At 33.1% G+C, this 21,375-nt stretch overlaps 2 protein-coding genes across 4 annotated transcripts; both read right to left on the bottom strand.

Annotated features, from left to right (window-relative positions):
• Positions 1-1,995: 1,995 nt before the first annotated feature.
• On the bottom strand, positions 1,996-4,199 carry LOC105324468 (kelch-like protein 24). The gene is made up of 2 exons (XM_011423548.4): positions 4,041-4,199; positions 1,996-3,556 (listed from the first exon to the last, which is right to left on the bottom strand). The coding sequence occupies exon 2, from the start codon at positions 3,550-3,552 to the stop codon at positions 2,047-2,049; it is 1,506 nt and encodes a 501-aa protein (XP_011421850.3). The 5' UTR covers positions 3,553-3,556; positions 4,041-4,199; the 3' UTR covers positions 1,996-2,046.
• A 5,222-nt stretch (positions 4,200-9,421) lies between these two features.
• On the bottom strand, positions 9,422-19,562 carry LOC105317928 (uncharacterized). 3 transcript variants are annotated; one of them, XM_034477036.2, is made up of 8 exons: positions 19,189-19,562; positions 18,185-18,313; positions 15,552-15,717; positions 14,661-14,800; positions 13,721-13,834; positions 13,429-13,566; positions 12,881-12,921; positions 11,850-12,330 (listed from the first exon to the last, which is right to left on the bottom strand). In XM_034477036.2, the coding sequence occupies exons 1-7, from the start codon at positions 19,226-19,228 to the stop codon at positions 12,917-12,919; spliced, it is 732 nt and encodes a 243-aa protein (XP_034332927.2). In that variant the 5' UTR covers positions 19,229-19,562; the 3' UTR covers positions 11,850-12,330; positions 12,881-12,916. The 3 variants fall into 3 exon arrangements, with proteins under 3 accessions (XP_034332926.2, XP_034332927.2, XP_034332925.2); XM_034477035.2 differs by lacking the exons at positions 11,850-12,330; positions 12,881-12,921 and adding an exon at positions 9,422-9,499; XM_034477034.2 differs by lacking the exon at positions 12,881-12,921.
• Between the last annotated feature and the right edge of the window lie 1,813 nt (positions 19,563-21,375).

The following is a 21,375-nucleotide window of genomic DNA, read 5'->3' as shown; positions in this document are numbered from 1 at the left end:
CTTCATTGATCTTTGGCGACGGAAAACCACATCTTAACTTTGATAAATAAAATGTGTGCATTTGCTGACTTTGAATATTTATTCCCATAATCGCAATAACTTGGAGCAAATGTACATGGTGCATTTTCAAAGTATGTCCAATAAAAAAGGGCAAATATTCTTCACACCCCTCCCATTTTGATTCTGTAACACCACGCTTACATGTATGAGCGAACCAAAGAAAGGAGAGACTTCTTTTTCAAAGATATAAGACTCCCCTCCAACCACCGCTGAAAAAAAAATACTAGTAGACAATAGATGTGGTGGCAATGGGATTGTGGTGTTCATGTACCTGTATGTACTTACACAAACATTATGAAATAAATCTTGTCTAATAAATCTATGGCTATACACTAGTAATTATATGCGCATTGAAATTCATAACCATTTTAAGAACCAAAAAATTAAATAAATCTTTCTATCTTTTTCCTCCATTCCTTCCTTCCTTCATTTCAGTATAAGTAAAGAACATTCTTAACCTTCTGAGCACGCCAGGGTCCATGTACAGTTGTATAAACCAAGAGTACGGGTAAACTTTTCAACAAAATCTAAATCTGCTTTAATTAATAACTCCAATCGCATTTATTTCATTGACTGAGAGATTTGGATTGCCTTGATATTAAATACTTCGCAACAAGCAAAATTTGTACCGAAGTTGCCATCGCTTCGATCACGAAGGTCTAAACGGAGAAACACGATAATAATCAGTTTAACCGAGGCAAACAACTTGTTACGTATTTTCATGTTAGCGACGCAAGCAGAAACATATTAATTTGATAAACTGTTTTAAATCTGGACCATATTACGTGTAAATATATTTTTTGTCCGAAATAATTGCAAAAACGTTTTGAAATAATATTGTATAGGATCTATATATTTAGATCTATTGAAAGAGGACAACGTAATATTTAAGCAGCAAATCACACAGAACACGCGTAACTGCTTTTTTTTTCAAAGTGATACTAAATTATTGATAAACAGTTTGGTTAACGATTGATTGGGATGGCCTGCATTTTTTTTTTAGAACATTAATTTAAATCTCCTTTTTACACTGAAAATATCTTTGGTTCATCTCCCTTTTCATTTCACGCGTCTTAATTAAATCATATGTAAACCATGAAATTTCATAATACGAAATTATATATATTAACGTCAGTTACATTATTCTTCATACAATGTTTATGAATTTCGTTGTCACCTTTTCGTACCTTCATGCATATGGATGTTAACACGCATGTACACATGTACACCTATCGAACTCAATCTAACTTTCTCACTTTTTTTTCTTTTCAGGGAGAAATGAAAACAAACAGGGAATTCGGTTCATCATAAAAAAAAATTTAACTAAAAAATACGAATTAGACGAAACTTTAAAAAGCAGCTGAGGAAGAATAAAACAGAATAGCTTGAATCATTAACTTCGTCATATTTTAACTTCCGTTTTGATCAAGCTTAGTTTAAGAAAACCATTTTTATTGCCCACAATACTCTCCAAGTAATACGTCCGGATGCCTTTATAACTTTATCATTAGGGAAGATTTCTTCTACAGTGCTTAAAGCTATAATACATGAATTGCTCATCGAATTAAGTATTTGGATGGACCAGACTGCGAACGTACCGGCATCAAATTCTCTGCATGATTTCACGTACAATATTCAAATAAGGGTTGTGTCATTAACTTGAGAATAAAGAGAACAAAGCTGTAATTTTTTTCCATTTAATTTATTGTAAATATACAAAAAAAAACAATTCATAAATGCACAAAGTGACAGTTTAAAACTGTGCATGCATTGGGTATAAAAAAAAAAGAAAACGCATATTATGCATGCCTTCAACAAATGTGATGAACACTCGAGGAACATTTGTAGCAATAAATATCGTGGAATAAAAAATAAATGCATAAAATCAATAAAAATACATAAAGTTTTTGAACATATGTCTTTTTTGCACCAATCCCATACATTTTGCATTGCTTTGAAAATAAAAGAACACGATTAATCGGCAAGTTAATTAAATGGAATGTACTGAATGTCGCGAGGAATTTTTACAAGACATTGTCCACACACACTCTGGCTCTTGTTGCCTGTGATGGGAGCATCAGACCACGTGTTCCCGACTATAGAATACCGGAAGTTGTTATTTGGGGAGTTTTTCTGCGAGTCAACGCCCCCAGTCAGACAGATTTCGCTCCCTTGCAGGAAGGCGCCAAATTTTCGGCGGCGTTCAGGCTGACTCGCCATTATGGCACTCTCGTTTTTGTCGACACAGTATTTTATACAGTGTCCCTGTTCGGTCAGAATGTAGATGGAAGTTCCAACAACGACGCACCGACCCCCGGAACACTCCACCGGAAGATATCCGACAATTTCAACTGTCTTTGTACTAGGATCAAACACTTGGATAACGGACACGCTGTCGCCATTTTCCTGCTCCCCGCCAAAAAGATAAACCATATCTCCGTATACAGCTGATATGATGGAATGGACGTTCCATTTCAGCTTTCCAACGACCGTCCAGGAATTTTTCTTGCGGTCAAACTCGCCGATTTGGGAGACATTCTTACTTCCGTTTGTTCCTCCAAAAACGTAGACTTTGTCATTAGCGGCCTCCATTGTATGGAAGCATCGCGGGTTTTTCATATTGCTGCAGACCCTCCATTTGTTCATGATGACGTCATACTCGATCATCTTCCTGGACGATTTCTGCCAGCCGCCGGACAGGAAGATGTAAGGAGGCTCCGAGACGTCCCTTTGGAGACAGCACACGGCGAATCCAGGGTCCATTTCCAAATGTTTCTTCATACTAGCGTTGTATTCTTTTCCGAGCTGCACATCCAAAACTTTCCCGCCCGGGCAATGATGATTCTTGACCGTCTGATTGAGAGAAAATGTCACCAGGTACGACCTGTCTTCACTCTGTCGTTTCTGAACTGGGAACAAATTACTGTCAACTTGGTGTTTCAGATCATTATAGACCTGGCTGCGTTTTTCAGCATCACACTGCCACCACTGATACAAAGCGTCGCGAAGACACAGTTTGTTTTTACACATTGGGCTGCTCACAAGGGATTCCATCTGCGAATTCGAAAGCGACAAAAATTTCGGAAACAAGATAGCGCGCTCTATGCTTTCCACTATCTCGTTCGCACATTTACAGGAAACCTCTGTCAAATCAAACTCATCAGCCAAGTCAAAAATCTCAAACATGTTTCTTTTGTCCAAGTTATGGACGAGTTTCTTCACGCAAATATCTCTAAGATCGCGGAGGTTCGGAATCGAGCTGCAGATGGTCAAATATTCCCGAATATTTTCGTACCGCACGGAATTCTCGTTAATTTGTCCTGTACACAGGTATTCCTGCATGGCTTTTTTACACTGTGGGTTTATAGACAGATATGCAGTAACAGCTTTCATGGCGGCCCCTCCATCCATGTTGTTTTTGTTCTCCATGGCCCTTTTGTTGTTGTTTTTGTTGTTGTCGACTTGCCGGTGAAGCATCATCTCGTTATGCATCCCACTGTAACATAAAATTAAAATGAAAATATTATGTCAGAAATTTCAACTTCAACAGCAGGAAGTCAGACAATCGCAAAGTGCCGGTTTCCGTCTTCCTCCCAAGTACTTCAATAACTTAGAAAGCCTCTTAAATTCTCCGAGCTAGAGTGTTACATGCGCAAACACAACGTGGGTATAGAAGTTAGCACAGTATAAGCACTCGTCCACGGAAAAAAAAATGTTCTGAGTATTCCGGCTTTGTTTGTTCTGTCCTTTGTTATCGCGGTATCATATTGCACGCTATTCATCAATAATGTAATTCCCTTTGTTTAGACCCAGAATTTTTTTAATTAAATGCTGCTCGTTTAAATGAAAAAAAAAGAAAAATGTTGATCGATGCATCGACAAAAGTTGTATCCTCAACAAATAAACTTTATAAATTGCTAAATTTCATTGATTAAAAAAATGCAAAACGAATTTTAATTGTATAATTTAAGTGTTCTTACCTGCACAAACACAAGTTAGTTTCCAAAGCGTCCTTTTCAGCAATAAAGTAATTAAAAAATGAAAATCAGGAGGCAGACAAATCTTTCTCCTTCGACCATTCGCGATAAGCAATAAAATAAATAAATTGAAATCTGACGGGCAGTATATATATGCAGAATAACTTTAAATTTATAAATAGGACGGGAAAATCCTCGAGATCTCTTCCACAGGTGACGCGTTTTGTGTGTCTATTTTTAGCCGAGTGACGTATACAGGTGATCTTGCACAGGTAAATGAAATAGATTTGCGATCGACGCGTTTGTTTTTGACTACATGTACCTGTGTTTTAGTAACTTAGACAAATAATAATGTACCAACCCTTTGCTTCTAGGCAAAAAATTAAGAGTAACTATGGATTTACTGATTAATTCATTAATTCATACATGCATGTATACATGGATGTTGATAACTTCTCTAAAAACAACTTTCCCTCGCTGTCAATTAATTGCATAGTTGGTTTGAAAATTTAAATCCAGGCCGTATACTTATCTAACACTGTAAATAGACTTGCAATTCACATTGTCAGTGCTATAGTTCAAATATTTTTTTTAATTTACAGAGCTTCATCAATAAATTAAGATATACAATGTAATTGTTAATAACGCAAAAAAATTAACTTCCTATATTGGAGTAAAAATATCAACGGGTATTCGTATTTAAAAATAGCTTGTGGTTTGCTTATTCATTTCGACCACGTGTATATCATCTTGGGGATTCCACTCGCTCGTGAGGTGGCGATAAATTTCAAAATAAACACAACTAAAGCGCAGTTATTTATCATTGGGTAAAAACCATATCGCCAAATGTAAACATAAATATATCTATTACCACGTGTAATTCCTTGTATGTGACGTGAGTGTGTTGGAGGAATTTTTTTTTCGGGAGGGGGGGGGGGGGTGATGTTGATCAAAATCATTTAGATATAATACATTGTACGTCATTTATCTGACGCGGTGTGACGTCAATAATCGCTATGTGATTGTCGTTTCTATAGATGCCATTATAATTTACTGTATAAGATGTCATTTTCCATTGAAACCTTTCCATTTTGCAATGAAAGTCATATTTATCCATTGTATCATATAAGTTAATGAATCATGGATAAAAGAAAAGTTGTGTTTGGAAAATAACAAATCATAAATTCAGATAGCATGCAATTGGGTATACTTTTTCATGCATTTTGTTTTATTTCTTAAGTAATTGAAACAAATTAATTAGCTCTCTTTTCTGTTTTTCGAAATAATCTTTTTTTTTCAGTGTTTTATAATAATATATTTTATCTTGATTTGTTCAATACATAATACATATCAATATGCACATTTCTTTGGGAACTATGTTTGTGGGTGGTTTTATTTTCATTCTGTCGGTGGACGCTTAACTTAGTAAAAACTTAGTTGGCTTGACACTTCACTTTGGCAATTAAACTTGAATGCTCTTTGCCCGATGGTAGTTGATATTTACACAATGATTCCTAGAAAATTTCGAAGAACCTTACCGATACAGCTGCGGATATTAAACCATTAAGACTAAGTTTTTATCAGTGAATTATCAGTGAAAAATTAACGCTACATGAAGCTGAGCTAAAACTGATCAGTTTTCGATAAAAATTTATTTACTTTAATTTGCTTTCGATTCGCATTATAAGATTAATATCTAATCTAATATTTACAAGTATATTTTTGTAATCTTTATTTCGTTACATGATAAGTTTGATATCGTCGATCGTTTTATGTCTACTTTTCTATCAGAGTTTTTGTTACTTAATGTGCGTTTTTTTCCACATTAATCCTGAGATTCAAACGTACATGTCTCCAAAAACACCGACACACGCTACTGAATTAGGTTTTGGAGACTTCGATATTTCCAAGTAGAAATTATAAGTTTGAAAGGAAAGTGTAGACTTTCTGTTTGAATAAAATGCATCATTTTCTTGTGAAGGAAGTGAATAGTCTATTGAATTGGCATTGCTGATATACACGTGAATAACGCTTTTCTGTAGGGTTTCCAGGAAAAATCAATGCAAGTTCACCTCGATTTTTGTCGACTAATAATGCGTTTACACTTAGTTTTCTTATCTGCAGATACATATGTATTCTAAATTACGAATAAAATAAGTTTAAAAGGAAATACAGCTATGTTTTTCTAAGACAATTAATCACATGTGACATTTGCATAGTATATCACGCGCGGATCCATAATTTTTTTGTCCGGGGGAAAATTGGTGGTGGAGGGTTCGAAGGATTTTCAAGTTTTACAGGGGACTTGAGGCATATTTTCGGTCATGTAATTTTGCCATGTAAATTTAATAAATTTGAATTTTCCAGAGGGGGTCCAGACCTCATTCTCCCCATCTGACCCCCCCCCCCCTTTATATCCACTCATGGAGACAGTGGACAGTTTTAAGTAATTTATTCATTCCTTTTTTAAGTGTCATTATCAAGGTGTACGACCGACTTTTAGCGAAAACAGTTTCTGCATATCGGTATCAAGGTTGTGAAATAGTGGACAGTTTCCGGTAAACACTTGATATTTCTATTCATTGCATCAGCTTTATTCAGCTCTGGAGCCTATCATTTAAATTCAACTCGGAGGAATGTCCTTTTATCTTATCTGCGGTTAATTCTGTCGTTCATCAAAATAAATTATCAAAGTAACATTGGATTTTTACGTGTGCTATCGGATGCAAACCCCGCCCCAACCATCCCAGAATTTATTTTTTTTAATAAAATTGATGAAATTGAATAAAACTTTTTATCATTCTACATTTTTTTCAAAATGAATCTAAAAAAAAAAACAAAAAAAAAAACAAAAAAAACACGTAGAGTGTGACGGTGTGTTTATAAAGGTAAAATCAGTGTATGGTTATTTACGTCCATCCAATACCGGTGTGGTCGCAGAATAGGCAATTTATTAAATTTAATGGAAATTACGAAGTGAATTAACTTCTTCTTTTCAAATAGTCTGTATTAAAATGAGGAAGTTTTTCTTTTGCTTTTACTGGGGCCAGGGAAAGGCTTTTTAATATCAACAATCGCTATGCAAATGCACTCAGAACAGATAAATATTTCATATTGTATCAATGTACCTACATGTATTTTCTCTTTAATAAAATTTGTTCAATCAAGTTGAAATATATATATATATATATATATATATATATATATATATATATATATATATATATATATATATATATATATATATATATATATTTCAGTAAACGACATTTACAATAAATAGTGTAACAAAAAGAATTAAACGTGTGTAGACTTTGTATATATATATATGTGTGTTGGAGGAATGCGAGTTAACAATTCTTTAAATGCAACACGTGTTCATGTATCAATTATAAGAACTTAATTACATGTGAGTCTCACAAAAATCTCTCTATTTCCGAGGATCTTTTTAACTTTATTTTAAAAAGTGGCTCTTAAAATGAAGAAAAACGCATGATACATTATTTGTTAGAATATTGCCCGATCGAGTATTACATGTATACCTTATGAAAAAAAAAAGACAACTCCCTTCACAATAAGGTAGATTTTACTTCTGGTTTTTTTTTACGTGAACGCGATTAAAGAAGTTCGTTCCTCTGATTTTTGGTGTCTTATATGAATTCTACTTGTAAATTCTTTTTTTTCAAAGTGGACGTATTATTACATTATTAATTGTAGCTCGAACCTGTAAATATTGTAAATTCATGATTGTACTTAAAGTGACACAGTCAGATAAAGTCAGTGACATACATTGTAAGTATCGGCGGTAGCTCCCTCGTAGGCAAGGACGTGTGTATATGGACTATATTTTGTTGGTTTTTTTTTTTAATCACGTGAACAATGAATATGTGAAGTCTATTTGACGGTTGACAGAATCATGCATCATCTGACAGGTTAACCGCAAAGATGGAACAAGATTGTCAGCCTTGGGGGAGACTTTTTATACCGAAAAAAATATAAATTGCGCAAGATTTCAACTTTTAAAAAAAATATGGAAAATGTACCTTTTTCACGGGATTAAAGCCGATAGCTTTATCTGAATAAAAGTTTATTGCATATACAGATTCAAAAACATGTTGTATAAAACGATGCGAAATTTAATTTTAACTGAGTATGTGCTTTTACTATCCATTTCGTTTGTACACCAGTACACTTACATATATATATAAATTATACCGTACGGTGGCTGTATACAGTGATAAGCTTTGTCAGTTTTCGACAGGTTACATGTAATACAAGAACTAGACTAAGTGCTTTTTGAATTTGTCGGGAATATTTATTTATTTTCAAATATGTGGTGCACCTTTATACACAGGAAAGGGTTTACACGTAATGACAAAAAAAGAATAATTACCCATGTATTCATTTGTATATTGTATCCCGCATTCTGTGTCCTTACCAAATGTCTTGTATAGAAGATCTATATGTACGTGTATAATAATTTCTAGATTTTTTTTTCTCCAACATATTTTTTTTTATTCGTGGCGTTGCCTTTAATTGGTTGCGAAGGAATTGAACATTTCTTGGTCAATTTTGCAGATCTGAAGCATAATTTCATAAATGCTTTTAAAACGCTTAGCTAAAATAAATTTCATCAATATGCCAACAATCAGTTGTAAATTGATTTTATTTACTTTTTAAAAAAAAATGTTACTTTATATTTCGGTCTAAACATTTCATTTCGATTGTACTTATTATAAATCACTTCTGTAAAGAAAACACACCTTTTTTTTAAATATCTGTATAATTTTAACAGTGTTATTAATTGCAGTTTATTATTTGATATTAAAAAAAATACATTCCACTATTTGAATTCAAAATGATTTACCAAAGAACTTGTGTAATTTATAGTAAACTGACAGAATGCATGTCTAATAGTCTATGAACAAAGGGAAATAACCCTAAATGTAGACCAGTACTTCTTTTATCATTAAAGCATTCAGAAATTTTATCTAGATGCTCGATACAAATCGTTATTTATTAAGTTGTTCAAAAATTGCATATTATACAAACATACTTGTAATCAAAAACAGAAAATACATTTTTAAACATCGTATTACAGTGTATATTGCGTATATATATAATATACACATCTTTTTACAATTTTTTTTAAACGAAAAAGTCGATTACAAGTAAAAAGTAATGTAAAATTATTGGAGTAAAAACATTGATATTGCGTTAAAAATGTAAATGTGATGATATGGAAAATGAAATTTCAAGATATTAAGCTGTTCAGCAATTAGTCCATCACCAATGCACATGCGCAAAAAATATGCTGAACTAAAATGAGACGAATATCCTTGCATATTTTCAGCCATCTTCTGAAGCATTGTTTTTTAAAAAAAAAATTAGTTTTCACTCGTTGGTCTAAACCTTCAGGGTGATGTTTCATGTCCTCATGGATTAAGCGTCGTTTTCCTGTTCTAAAAAGAGTCGGGAAGAAAACATCCATAAAATTATGTAACAAAATTATTTAAAAGGATGTTACTGCAATGAATTTTACATAATTGATGGATCTGTAGATCACATGTTGTTGCATGATATTTACTTATGAGATTACGTGTACACATCAATGAACATATGTCATCCGTTCAATATCCGTTACAAAAATTCATTACGTTATCAATAATTCAAAATTTTCCATTTCAACATTGATGGCAAGCACGATCGCCTAATGAAAATAATGTTACGTACAAATGTTATACACCATATCAAATAAAGAAAACACTTTAAATCAAACCAGAATACTGTATACAAGGAAATATTCTCCCCCTTTTTATTTTCACTACTTTTGCCCTCGAGCTCGTTCTCAGAGGGCGAATTTAAGACTGGGCGAATTCTATATTGCAAATATTAATTATCTCTGTTAACACAACTGTGTCTGGGCAAAACTGTTTGCATATGTAAAAGGGCTATAATTACATGGGGCGAAAACTTATTTAATCAAGTTGAAAAATGATTACATATATTTCAGTAAACGAATTTTACAAGAAATAGTGTAAGGAAGACTACAATACATGTATGTGTATTGGAGGAATGCGAGTTATCAATTCTTTGTATGCAACACGTGTATCAATTGTTATCAATTGTAATAACTAAAGATGTGAGTCTTACAAAATTCTCTCTATTTCCGAGGATCTTTTTAACTTTGGTTTTAAAAAATGGCTCTAAAATTGTAGAAAAACACATGATACAGTATTTGTTAGAATATAGCCCGATCGGGTATTACATGTTAACCTTATGAAAAAAAGACAACTCCCTTCACAATAAGGTAAATTTTACTTCTGTTTTTTTTCTTTATTGTGAACGCGATTAAAGAAGTTCGTTCCTCTGATTTTTTGGTAGCCATTTTGGGTCACCTCTTGTCTGAAAATTCTGTATCATATATGAATTCTACTTGTAAATTCTTTATTTTTTCAAAGTGAACGTATTATATTAGATTAATTGTAGCTCGAACCTGTAAATATTGTAAATATATGATTGTATATAAAGTGATACAGTAAGATAAAGTCAGTGACATACATGTAAGTATCGGCGTTAGCTCCCTCGTAGACAAGGACTTGTGTATGGACTATATTTTGTTGTTGTTTTTTTTTCATCACGTGAACAATGAATATGTGAAGTCTATTTGACGGTCGACAGAATCATGCATCATCTGACAGGTTTCTGCAAAGATGGAACAAGATTGTCGGCCTTGGGGGAGACTTTTTATATACCGAAAAAAATATAACTTGCGCAAGATTTCAACTTTAAAAAAAAATATGGAAAATGTACCTTTTTTTACGGTATTAAGCCGAAAGCTTTATCTGAATACATGTTTATTGCATATACAGATTCAAAAACATGTTGTATAAAACAATACGAACTTAAAAATTTTTTTTTTAAAAATTCAATATAAATTAAAATTCTCATTTTAATTTAGTATGTGCTTTTACTATCTTTTTCGTATGTACACCAGTACACGTACATGTATATATACAGTACAGTGGCTGTAGACAGATCAACTATGTCAGTTTTCGACAGGTAAAAATAAGATCTAGCGCTTTTTAGTATTGTCGAAGAATATTTATTTATTTTCAAATGGGTTCTGCACCTTTATACACAGGGAAGGGTGTACACATATAAAATAGACAAAGAAAGAAAAGTAACCCAAGTATTCTTTGGTATGTTGTTTCCCGCATTCTGTGTCTTTCATGTCTAGTATAAAAGATCTATTTGTACCTGTAAAATAATTTCTAGATCTTTTTTTCTCCAACATATTTTTTTTTTCATTCGTGGCGTTGCATTTAATTGTTTGCGAAGGAATTGAACATTCCTTGGTCAATTTTGCAGATCTGAAGCATAATTTCATAAATACTCTTAAAACGCTCAGCTAAAATAAATTTCATCAATATGCCAACAATAAGTTGTAAATTAATTTAATTTCCTTTTAAAAAAAATGTTACTTTATATTTCGGTCTAAACATTTCATTTAAAATGTTCTTATTATAAATCACTACTATTAAGAAAACACACCGTTTTTTTTTTAAATATCTGTATAATTTTAACAGTGTTATTACATGTAATTGCAGTTTATTATTTGATATAAAAAAAAATACATTCCACTATTTGAATTCAAATTGATTTACCAAAGAACTTGTGTAATTTATAGTAAACTGACAGAATGCATGTCTAATAGTCTATGAACAAAGGGAAATAACCCTAAATGTAGACAAGTACTTTTTTTTGATTGATTCTTTTATCATTAAAGCATTTAGAAATTTTATCTAGGTGCTCGATACAAATCGTTATTTATTAAGTTGTTCAAAAATTGCATATTATACAAACATATTTGTAATCAAAAACAGAAAATACATTTTTAACATCGTATTACAGTGTATATTGCGTATATATATACATGTATAATATACACATCTTTTTACAATTTTTTTTAAACGAAAAAGTCAATTACAAGTAAACAGTCATGTAAAATTATTGGAGTAAAAACACTGATATTGCGTTAAAAATGTTAATGTGATGATATGAAAAATGAAATTTCAAGATAATAAGCCGTTCAGCATTTAGTCCATCACCAATGCACATGCGCAAACAAATATGCTGAACTAAAATGAGACGAATATCCTTGCATAATTTCAGCCATTTTCTGAAGCATTGTTTTTTGTGGGTTTTTTTTTTTTAATTAGTTTTCACTCGTTGGTCTAAACCTTCAGGGTGATGTTTCATGTCCTCATGGATTAAGCGTCGTTTTCCTGTTCTAAAAAGAGTCGGGAAGAAAAAATCCATAAAATTATGTAACAAAATTATTTAAAAGGATGTTACTGCAATGAATTTTACATAATTGATAGATCTGTAGATCACATTGTTGCATGATATTTACTTATGAGATTACGTGTACACATCAATGAACATATGTCATCCGTTACAAAAATTCATTACGTTATTAAATAATTCAAATTTTTCCATATCAACATCGGTGACAACAACCATCCCCTAATGAAAATAATGTTAGGTACAATTGTAATACACCCTATCAACAAGGAAAACACTTCAAGTTAAGCAAGAATATAACGGAACAGACACAAAGGCAAACAAACGAAGCTCCTGACAAAATTTTGGTTTATGCTTAAAGTTTATTCTAGTTTGCAAGCCAAATAAGCTTTTATTAGATGAATCCGGCCAGTGATCAGCCAGTGAACGAATTATTTAATATATCTGTCCAAAACGAAGAACAAGTCACGCGTTTGCTACGATTAATGAGTGTAAAAAGCACAAATCAAACTGTTATTTTTTTTTTTAAATGTTACCTTTAGAAACAATTAAAAGTTTCAGTTTTAATATTTTCATTCTGAAAATCAAGAGATTATTTCATTCGTATTTATACATTATACATATATGAGAACCGATACTGGTGTCTAGATGTTGATTTTTTTTTGTAGGACTATATCCTCTCAACAAATCGGCTGATTACCGGACTGATACTTTGTAGTCACGTCTGAATTGAAAACTTATACCTGCCAATAAATATGTATGTAGCTTTAATTTTCCTTCCAATCTGTGAAATTTGGAAAATGTTTTATATCATTGTAGGAAGAAATATCTACCAACCTGTATAGAGAGAAATATAAAGTCGAGATTTTTATTTCTACCATGCAAAGGGTGGGTGTACATATGCACATACAATTGTTCATATGTCCATAACAACAAGAGTGTATGAACACACGTTTTCAGTTCTCAAATAAAATAATATAATAATTTATTATAAATTCAATGACAAAATTGCATTATGAAACAGAAACCCAATGAGATGTGCTTTCCTAGGACTAATTGCAAACACTTTTTATTAACACGTTACCTGGACCAGGTGTGCTAGGTTTCCGGATTGTAATCAGTGGAATCGTCAGGTCCCGGTCCGGTTTTTTGTCCACTCCGTTCGTTTCCGGTAACACCCTCTTTTGCTGGGTGGGCGTGTCCAGTTCTAGAGGCTTTTCCACTAGTGACAGAAAATTGCAAATAAGTTAAACTGTTCATATGAGAAAGCAGATACCTGTATAATAAAGGCACACAACAATATGGCCGCTGTAAATACATGAACATTCATGTATGTCCTATGCCGATGATGCATGCTACTTTTTCAGTCTACTCACAAGAGTGGTCAGTGTGTCCCTTCTCGTCCGGAGAGTACACGAAACCCAGCACCTCCTCGTCATCGTTCTCCTGAGAGGGGCTCCCCGCGGGGGATACGCCGCCCTCCTCGTAAACTACAGAACAGAAAATGTTAGTACAGGTTACCCTCGAGCTCCAGAAAATACACGAGTCACTGTAACAGTTCCTATATGAAAAGATGTCTTAATGAAGCACTAACAATTCATGAATTACTTATAGATATTAAAACACATATATCAACTCTAATATATATATAGCTACCCGAAATTGCAGATTAGATGATTTCTATAAGAGATGGGAAACTTGGCTTTTACTTCTTAATAGACTTGACTGAACACTTATAGCAGACTCTGACTGTATAGAGATGATATAAAACTATAAATCAATTTCTAACTCATGTTTAACAACCAGTTCTCTCTCTCTCTCTCTCTCTCTCTCTCTCTCTCTCTCTCTCTCTCTCTCTCTCTCTCTCTCTCTCTCTCTCTCTCTCTCTCTCTCTCAAGGAAAAATTTTGTTTTGAAGTCTCAAAGCTTTTATAATCACTTTATTGTATACAAATGTATTTGATTGTTCAACTTCAAATAAAAAAAATACATTCTTTATTATGAAACAGAGCAGGTTAAAAATGCAGGCGTCCTTTCCTCCTTGAAATGATATTTTCCCCCTTAACCGACCAAAAAAAAAGTAACAGAGATTAATATATACATGAATGTACATGTACATGCGCGAATCCTGAAAACTAAAAAAATCCAAGGAGGGGGTCCGAGGAATAATTTTGCTTTCCTTGGAGAATAGTAAGGTTAGAGGCCTATTTACGGGAATTTGGAACTCCTATATTTACTCAACAATTCGATATTTGGTATCTCAGACATATATGTATTTAGTTCTGCCTTTTAATAAATCACAGTGTTGCATACGTACCTATTTTATCCTTTTTCTTTTTGATCCATATGAGTTTCCCCTCGTGGATCCCCGGCCTCCTCTGACAACAGCAGCAGTAGAGGAGCATACACAGTGTGATCCCCACCGCGCACACCACCACGATCGTCACCGCGACAGTCCTGTACAGAAATAAATTAACTCAAATATAATTAATTAATCATAGGTGTGTTATGCAAAGTTGTGCATAACCATTACAAAAGACCCTTTTTTATTGCTTTTCATGATTTTTGATACGTCTTGCCCCCCACTTTCAAATTTGCTTCCGACGCCACTATTAATCTTATACATTACATAACTGCCACGTGCACACAGGACATCAAGTTATTTGAAATATTGCATTTGGAATTTAAGATATAATATACAAAGCAAACGCAGTCGATTTAATTTTATCCTATTTGAAGAATCTACCACATTAAGAAACAAAGATGGTTGATAGGTTGAATTTGAAACTTTAATATTATACGTAAAATACCCCCACCAAAGTAAAAATCTATGTTTATAAGTTCACGTGAACGCGTCATCCAATTAAACACTTTGTGTCCTTTTCCAACTTTAATTTCTGTCTGCAGTTAACATAATTTTTCATGTAATTTTAAACTATAGATTGAAAAGAAGTAAACACACTTGCATTAGTGTTAAAAAAATATCATTTCAACAAAATTTATAGCTTCCTAAATGTAGCTTCTTGATTAGAGACCAAACAATCTATGAACATATTTTTTTTCACATCATTATTTACCAAAAACTTGAAGTTTACTTTAGTATTCAAAGAAGTTCATTCATGATATTATATTATCCCATCAAACTTTTACCAAAAATTTGGCGTTCATAAAGTGTACAATCATGAAAAATATAAAGTTCGAGCCATACACTGAATTGTCACTCTTGTCATGTTTTGGAACCACTTGAGGCATACAGCAGGTGTTGTTGCAGCATCTGGTTAACTTCCGGTCCAGGTCCGGAAGTGGGCATGTAAAGTTGGTAAAAACGGTTCCATTAACATCGACCCCAGGTTCACTGTAGCACAGTGTTGGTTCTGAAAATAATTTTATTGGATTGTGGTATATTTTCTGACCCATAGAAGGAAAATTCGTAATAATAACGTTTAAATAACAAACGATGATGTAGGAAGATTTTGATGACCCTTCAACTATCTTTTAGAAATTTTGTCGATACAAGCAAGGGATTGATACTGATACACCAATACTAAAAGTCTTGAGGTTTATCATCGAGTGGGTGAAAAAAGGGAATGTGGGGGTTGTCTTGATGCATTATTTGAATGTAAAATAAAAACAAAGTAATATTCGATCAGGAAATTTGATTTCCTTGGAAAACATTTTATTCGTTTACACCTTTCGATCTTTTTTAATGAGTAAATATATATCAATAACAGAAAAAAACGACGTATTCAGTATACAAGTGTATACGATATCGTCCAAATTCTATGTCAGAAACCATACTTAAAATGCATGTATTAAACATTTTTTAGATCCCCCCCCCCCCCCCCCCCCCAAGAAGGCACACGTCTTGAGTAACATGATTTCATATTTTAATGAAGGAGATGTAAATAAATTTGGAAACATTTTGTGATAATTGTTTGAAATTTCTCATTTTTTTCAGTTTCTAGACTAATTTATCAAACCAATCATTCCCAACCAACCACGGTCTTTGCTACAATGTAATTAGTAAATGTATGAATCACTAAAACAAAGAAGCCTGATTCTTTTGAATGGACCTAAGCATACAAAGAATAATAACACTTCAATGTAAGTGGAACTTTAAGATTTTAAACTATACTCCGGTTTTTTTTTTAATGAATCAAACATCTGCAATTGTTAGTACGGCTGTGTAAACAACTGAAAATTTTTGGAAAGTGAAAAAACACCTGCTTATTTTCATTCAAATGTAGACCTATCGATAATAGCATATAGGTATATTTCTGGTCCACGCTATTGAAGCATGAAACAAGCCATAAACATGTTACAGCTGTAACGTGCTAAATGTACGTGTACTTGTGAATCAAGACAAAGCTGCATGGTCTGATTTTCTGAGAAATATGTAACATATTTTTTTTTAATTTCTTGCACACCTGTATCTAAATAAATGGTAAGATATATATTGAAATTGTGTGTTATGATATATAACTGTGTAAGAAAACCCTGTGTACAATATTTCATTAATTCGAATTTCTCACCAGTAGAACGTAATTTTAAGCTACCATTGTGTCTGATACGCATATATACATGTACCTTCAAAGTACTTTACAGACACGACCTGTATTTAATTAACAGCGGGTTATTACCAGATCAGCTGCCGTACTTTGTCCGAAACTGAGACGGGCACTTAGTACAATCATCCCCTCTTATACTAACACAGCACAGCTAATATAAACTAACTCCAACCCCAGCCATGCCAATTAACAAAACTATTAACTGCTGCATGCAATAAAAGATATTCGTCCCTGAAACCTGCCGTATTCTCGCATTGTAATGATTAATATGTCTGTATATAAGGAGCAGTTTAATTAGAATTGTCATTGTGGTATTATATTGTCTATCTACCGGTACATTGCAACACGCCATGTGAATAGATTCGGCAGTTACTACAGGGTGGTATTACTACAGGCTTATAAACAAACCCCATCATTTTTCTGTGCCATCGTCTTGCATGAAGTGTTCTATGCGCAACATCGACGTTTGTTAGAATTTTTTTGGGGTTTTTTTTCTTGCAGACATTTTAAGTAGCCATTTTCAAGAGAGGTTTGGAACTTCATTATAACAACGTATGTTTCTGTTACAAAATTTTGAGAGCCAATCATACATAGCGTCAAAACAAAGCTATAAAATGTTTTCTTGTATGAAAAAAAAAAATTCTACTTGACAAAAATTGTAATTATGACTAATGAATATAAATATGTGGCATGTAAAGTACAACCTTGAAAAAAGCACAATTTCGATTTATATAAAATCAACACAAATTTGACTTTCTCACAAATAATTATAACTGTACACTTGTATGCCTTTTGGATCCAAAAGTTAAAAAATAAATTATATATCTATTATAATTCATCAATTAAATATTTTTCTTGGATTCTGTATATATACATGTAGCTACGTTTTATTTCAAACAAACTAGGAAGTATATGTACTCAACGTCATTTACTTGCGTATTTTAACCAAAAAATTGAACAACTTTTGACAGCTATATTCTAAGAAAAAAAAAATCACGGTAACCCGGAGGAGGGGGGGGGGGGAGTGGTACATCTTTACTAAAATTCAAATACATGTACCGTATAGTAATATAGCAATATTAATATATTCAACATGTAAATAGATTGGTGAGGACTTAGTATACTTTTCGCTCGTCATAAACTTTTAGCACGATGGAGTTCATTTACATCCATAATATGTATCCCAAGTTAGTCTATAAGACAAAGTTTGGTCACTCAAAATTTTTACCCCCCCCCCCCCCCGACCCCACCTCTTTTGTCGACGTTCACAAACCTGCACTGGGGTAAGCCTCCTTAAACTCCCTGTACCCGTATATTGAGTTGTACACGGTGGTATTTCCCGAGCCTGCTTCCGATGAGGAGATCCCACGCTCACCCAGAAAAATGGTCAATAACACGATACCTTTAAAACACATCATATTGTTATGTATGCTGAACACATGGCAGAACAGTTACAAACTATCGTAATTTAAATTTCACGGTGTCATTTGCAATGCCATACACAGAGACGTACTAAGAATATGAGCACACACGCAGATACGTAAATGTTAAACCTATAGACATAACATGTGATACCCTCATTCGATTCATCAGACTTGAAACATAGCATTTTATTTCATTTGATTGGACATTCTTTTTGATAAAAAAAAAAAACGGCGAGTTTTTTTTTGTCTGCAATATTTTCCAAGTTCTTCCCTCTGACTGATAAAATATTCAGCCTGGGGATGTCGTTTGGGAATTCGAATTGCCTATAGTAAATGGAAGAGGGCTGTTTCAGAAAGGCCAGCACGTTTATGAATCGATCGTAAAAGAGGTAATATAGTATCGCTTTTATTTATTACGCGGGAGCTGTTCAGATTATCTGCAAAACAGTGCGCGAAATAAAAAATGGGTCACATGTCACAAGCTACCCCAATGCGATCAATAGCCAACGGGATTATCAGAATGTCTGCTCCCAAACCTAAAGATTACACCGCGCTTTATTATATCATTGCAGCATCTGCACGTAACAGTTTATCGTCTGCATTATCTAAGAATCGAAATTAATTTCGCCCTGCGAAGATTCTAGAAAAAATTAAGGAAGCCTAATGCTGGGAAAGCAATCTACCAATGACATGATAAAACGCTTTAACATTTCTATGTTGTGTCGCCGAAAATTAAATATCTATCGATTATTGAAAAAAAAAAAATATCTCGCTGAATCTTTTCGATCGTTGAATAAATCATCATCGAAATATATAAATGAACGCTATTAAATAAAGAATGAAATAACTTTACCTATTGCATAGAGAACGCTTGAAAATCCTGAGCCATTCATTGCTCCTGTACATTTCACAAATGCAATTGGTGTTTCCTCTTTAGAACCATCACACGCGCTCCAGTGCTATTGTTCTCTGATCAATATTGTATGCAGTAAATGATGCGTAATGTGGTAGCTCTCTGTTGAAGCGAGATGAGTCGGACGACGCTATGGCATAGAAAGACAACCCAGCGCCGCTTGTACAATAATCCAATAACAAACCCTTATCTCTCGTTTTAGAAATTATTCCGTTTCAGTTTTTAATTATTCAGGCGTGCGTTAAAACAAATTGCCTTGACATTCATGTAGACGGGATTTCAATGTTTAGCTTTGGACAGCGCCATAAAAATAGCACAGTGTGCGGCGTTCCGCAACGTTGATTTCATTGTCCGCGCACTGACTCATCTTGTTGTACATAAACATATCATGTTGCCTTTTGGAAGAAAACGAATTCTCTTTGATTTGCTCTTTAAACATTTGTTTTAAATTATTTAGGAATTTACTTCAGAACCTATCCCATATCCTGGAACGCAACGTTTATTTCGTTGTATGCATGAGTTGTCCAATTTGTAGGAAAAAGAGAATTATCAAAACTTCACGGATAAAAAAAAAAACAGAAAATGTTTTAACTTGAATAATTTATGCACTTTTTTGCAATGGAAAGAGCTCTTATCTTAGTTATCAATCAAAGTGGATTAGATAAAGTCTTAAAATAGAGAAAATCAATATGTTCAGCGTTGGACGGGTTTTGCAGGAAACAACGAGAAGTAACTGATTAACAGCGATTCATTCACGAGAGCTGGAGTTATTCCGCTTTTCTTTCATGATCTTTCATTAATATGTACACCAAATATTGGTTTTATCTTAAACCTAATATATAGAAAAAAATAAAGTTGGCAGCTATGCACGTATTCTTGAATTTTAATGCAAATAAATTTTAATAAAAACCCAGTTTTATGATAAAGCTTTTTATATATATTAACATTAGTTTATGATACATTAGTATAAACAAACTAATCATTCTATATTATCCAAAGAAATTTTTTAAAAGATTTTTCCACAAAGGGATTATATCATAATCAGCAAAACAGTTTTTGTTCAGGACAACAATAATATTATTGTACCTTTATTAGGGACTCATAAATATTTTTTGCCCCACAAAATAAGACTAACAGAACTGTTTTACTCATAGTCCTTTTGTCATTTTAGCTTTTTAAAGCTTTTTTTTAAATTTTATGGTTATAACGATTTTACAATACAATTTTTAGTCGTGAAAATTGCAGCATACGATGCTTTAAAGAAAAGATCACCGTCTTTAGAACAACCTCCATCTTCACAGCTCAAGGGTTTCTAATCCGCACCTTGTAGGGAGCGAAGTGGGCCGAAAACCCTTGACTATATCAGAGACGAACAACCTCTCTAGTCTGTCCCAAGATATTTATGGCTGATGCGCATGCCATTCAAAATCCCTGTAGAACCTTGAATTGAAACCTGGGGGGGGGGGGGGGGCTTTTTATAAGGGAAATCTTGGGATTTGTTCATACTTTTGAATGAACATCGTCTGAATCAAGAGGTATTTATAAATATCGAATAATTTAAGAACATATGCGGCAAACATATCTTGGGACAGACTATAGACAATAGTATTAATTGTGCATCTTTAAGCATGCATGACTAAAATTGAAGAAAAAAAACCTCGTAATAATCTGAAACCTCACATGTTTATGAGCTGAGTGTAAAATAAATAAAACGATAGTAAATATTTCTACATTCCAACGGCTTTTGATTTACAACTACATGTACCATATCAAAGCACTTTAATAATAATAGTGTTTTCATTAAAAAAAAGCAAATGAAAAGGAAAACCACAATTTTTGATAGATGATATAGAATGTCGTTTTCAACTGCATGAAGTTCTACTGCAAAATTAAAGCGTCAGTTTTAATCATAACAATTTTATTATGTTTCTTTTCTCTGTTTTTTATTGAAAGATTAAAAATAATGTAATATTGTTATTAGAAATAACATTGTCAGCAAATTATCTTCCTTGCGGCTGCGCAGAACATAACAATTACCAATGAAATAACTTAAAGAAACCCGAAGATAGTAAATTATTTCAACTCTGTATACCGTCTTCCAAGGACGAAGTTATTGAGCAGAACCAC

The sequence above is a fragment of the Magallana gigas genome, chromosome 9 (assembly GCF_963853765.1).
Source record: "Magallana gigas chromosome 9, xbMagGiga1.1, whole genome shotgun sequence".
In the NCBI taxonomy this organism is placed as follows: domain Eukaryota; kingdom Metazoa; phylum Mollusca; class Bivalvia; order Ostreida; family Ostreidae; genus Magallana; species Magallana gigas.
Note: the sequence above shows the minus strand (reverse complement) of the source record. Positions and strands in the feature narration are given on the sequence as shown.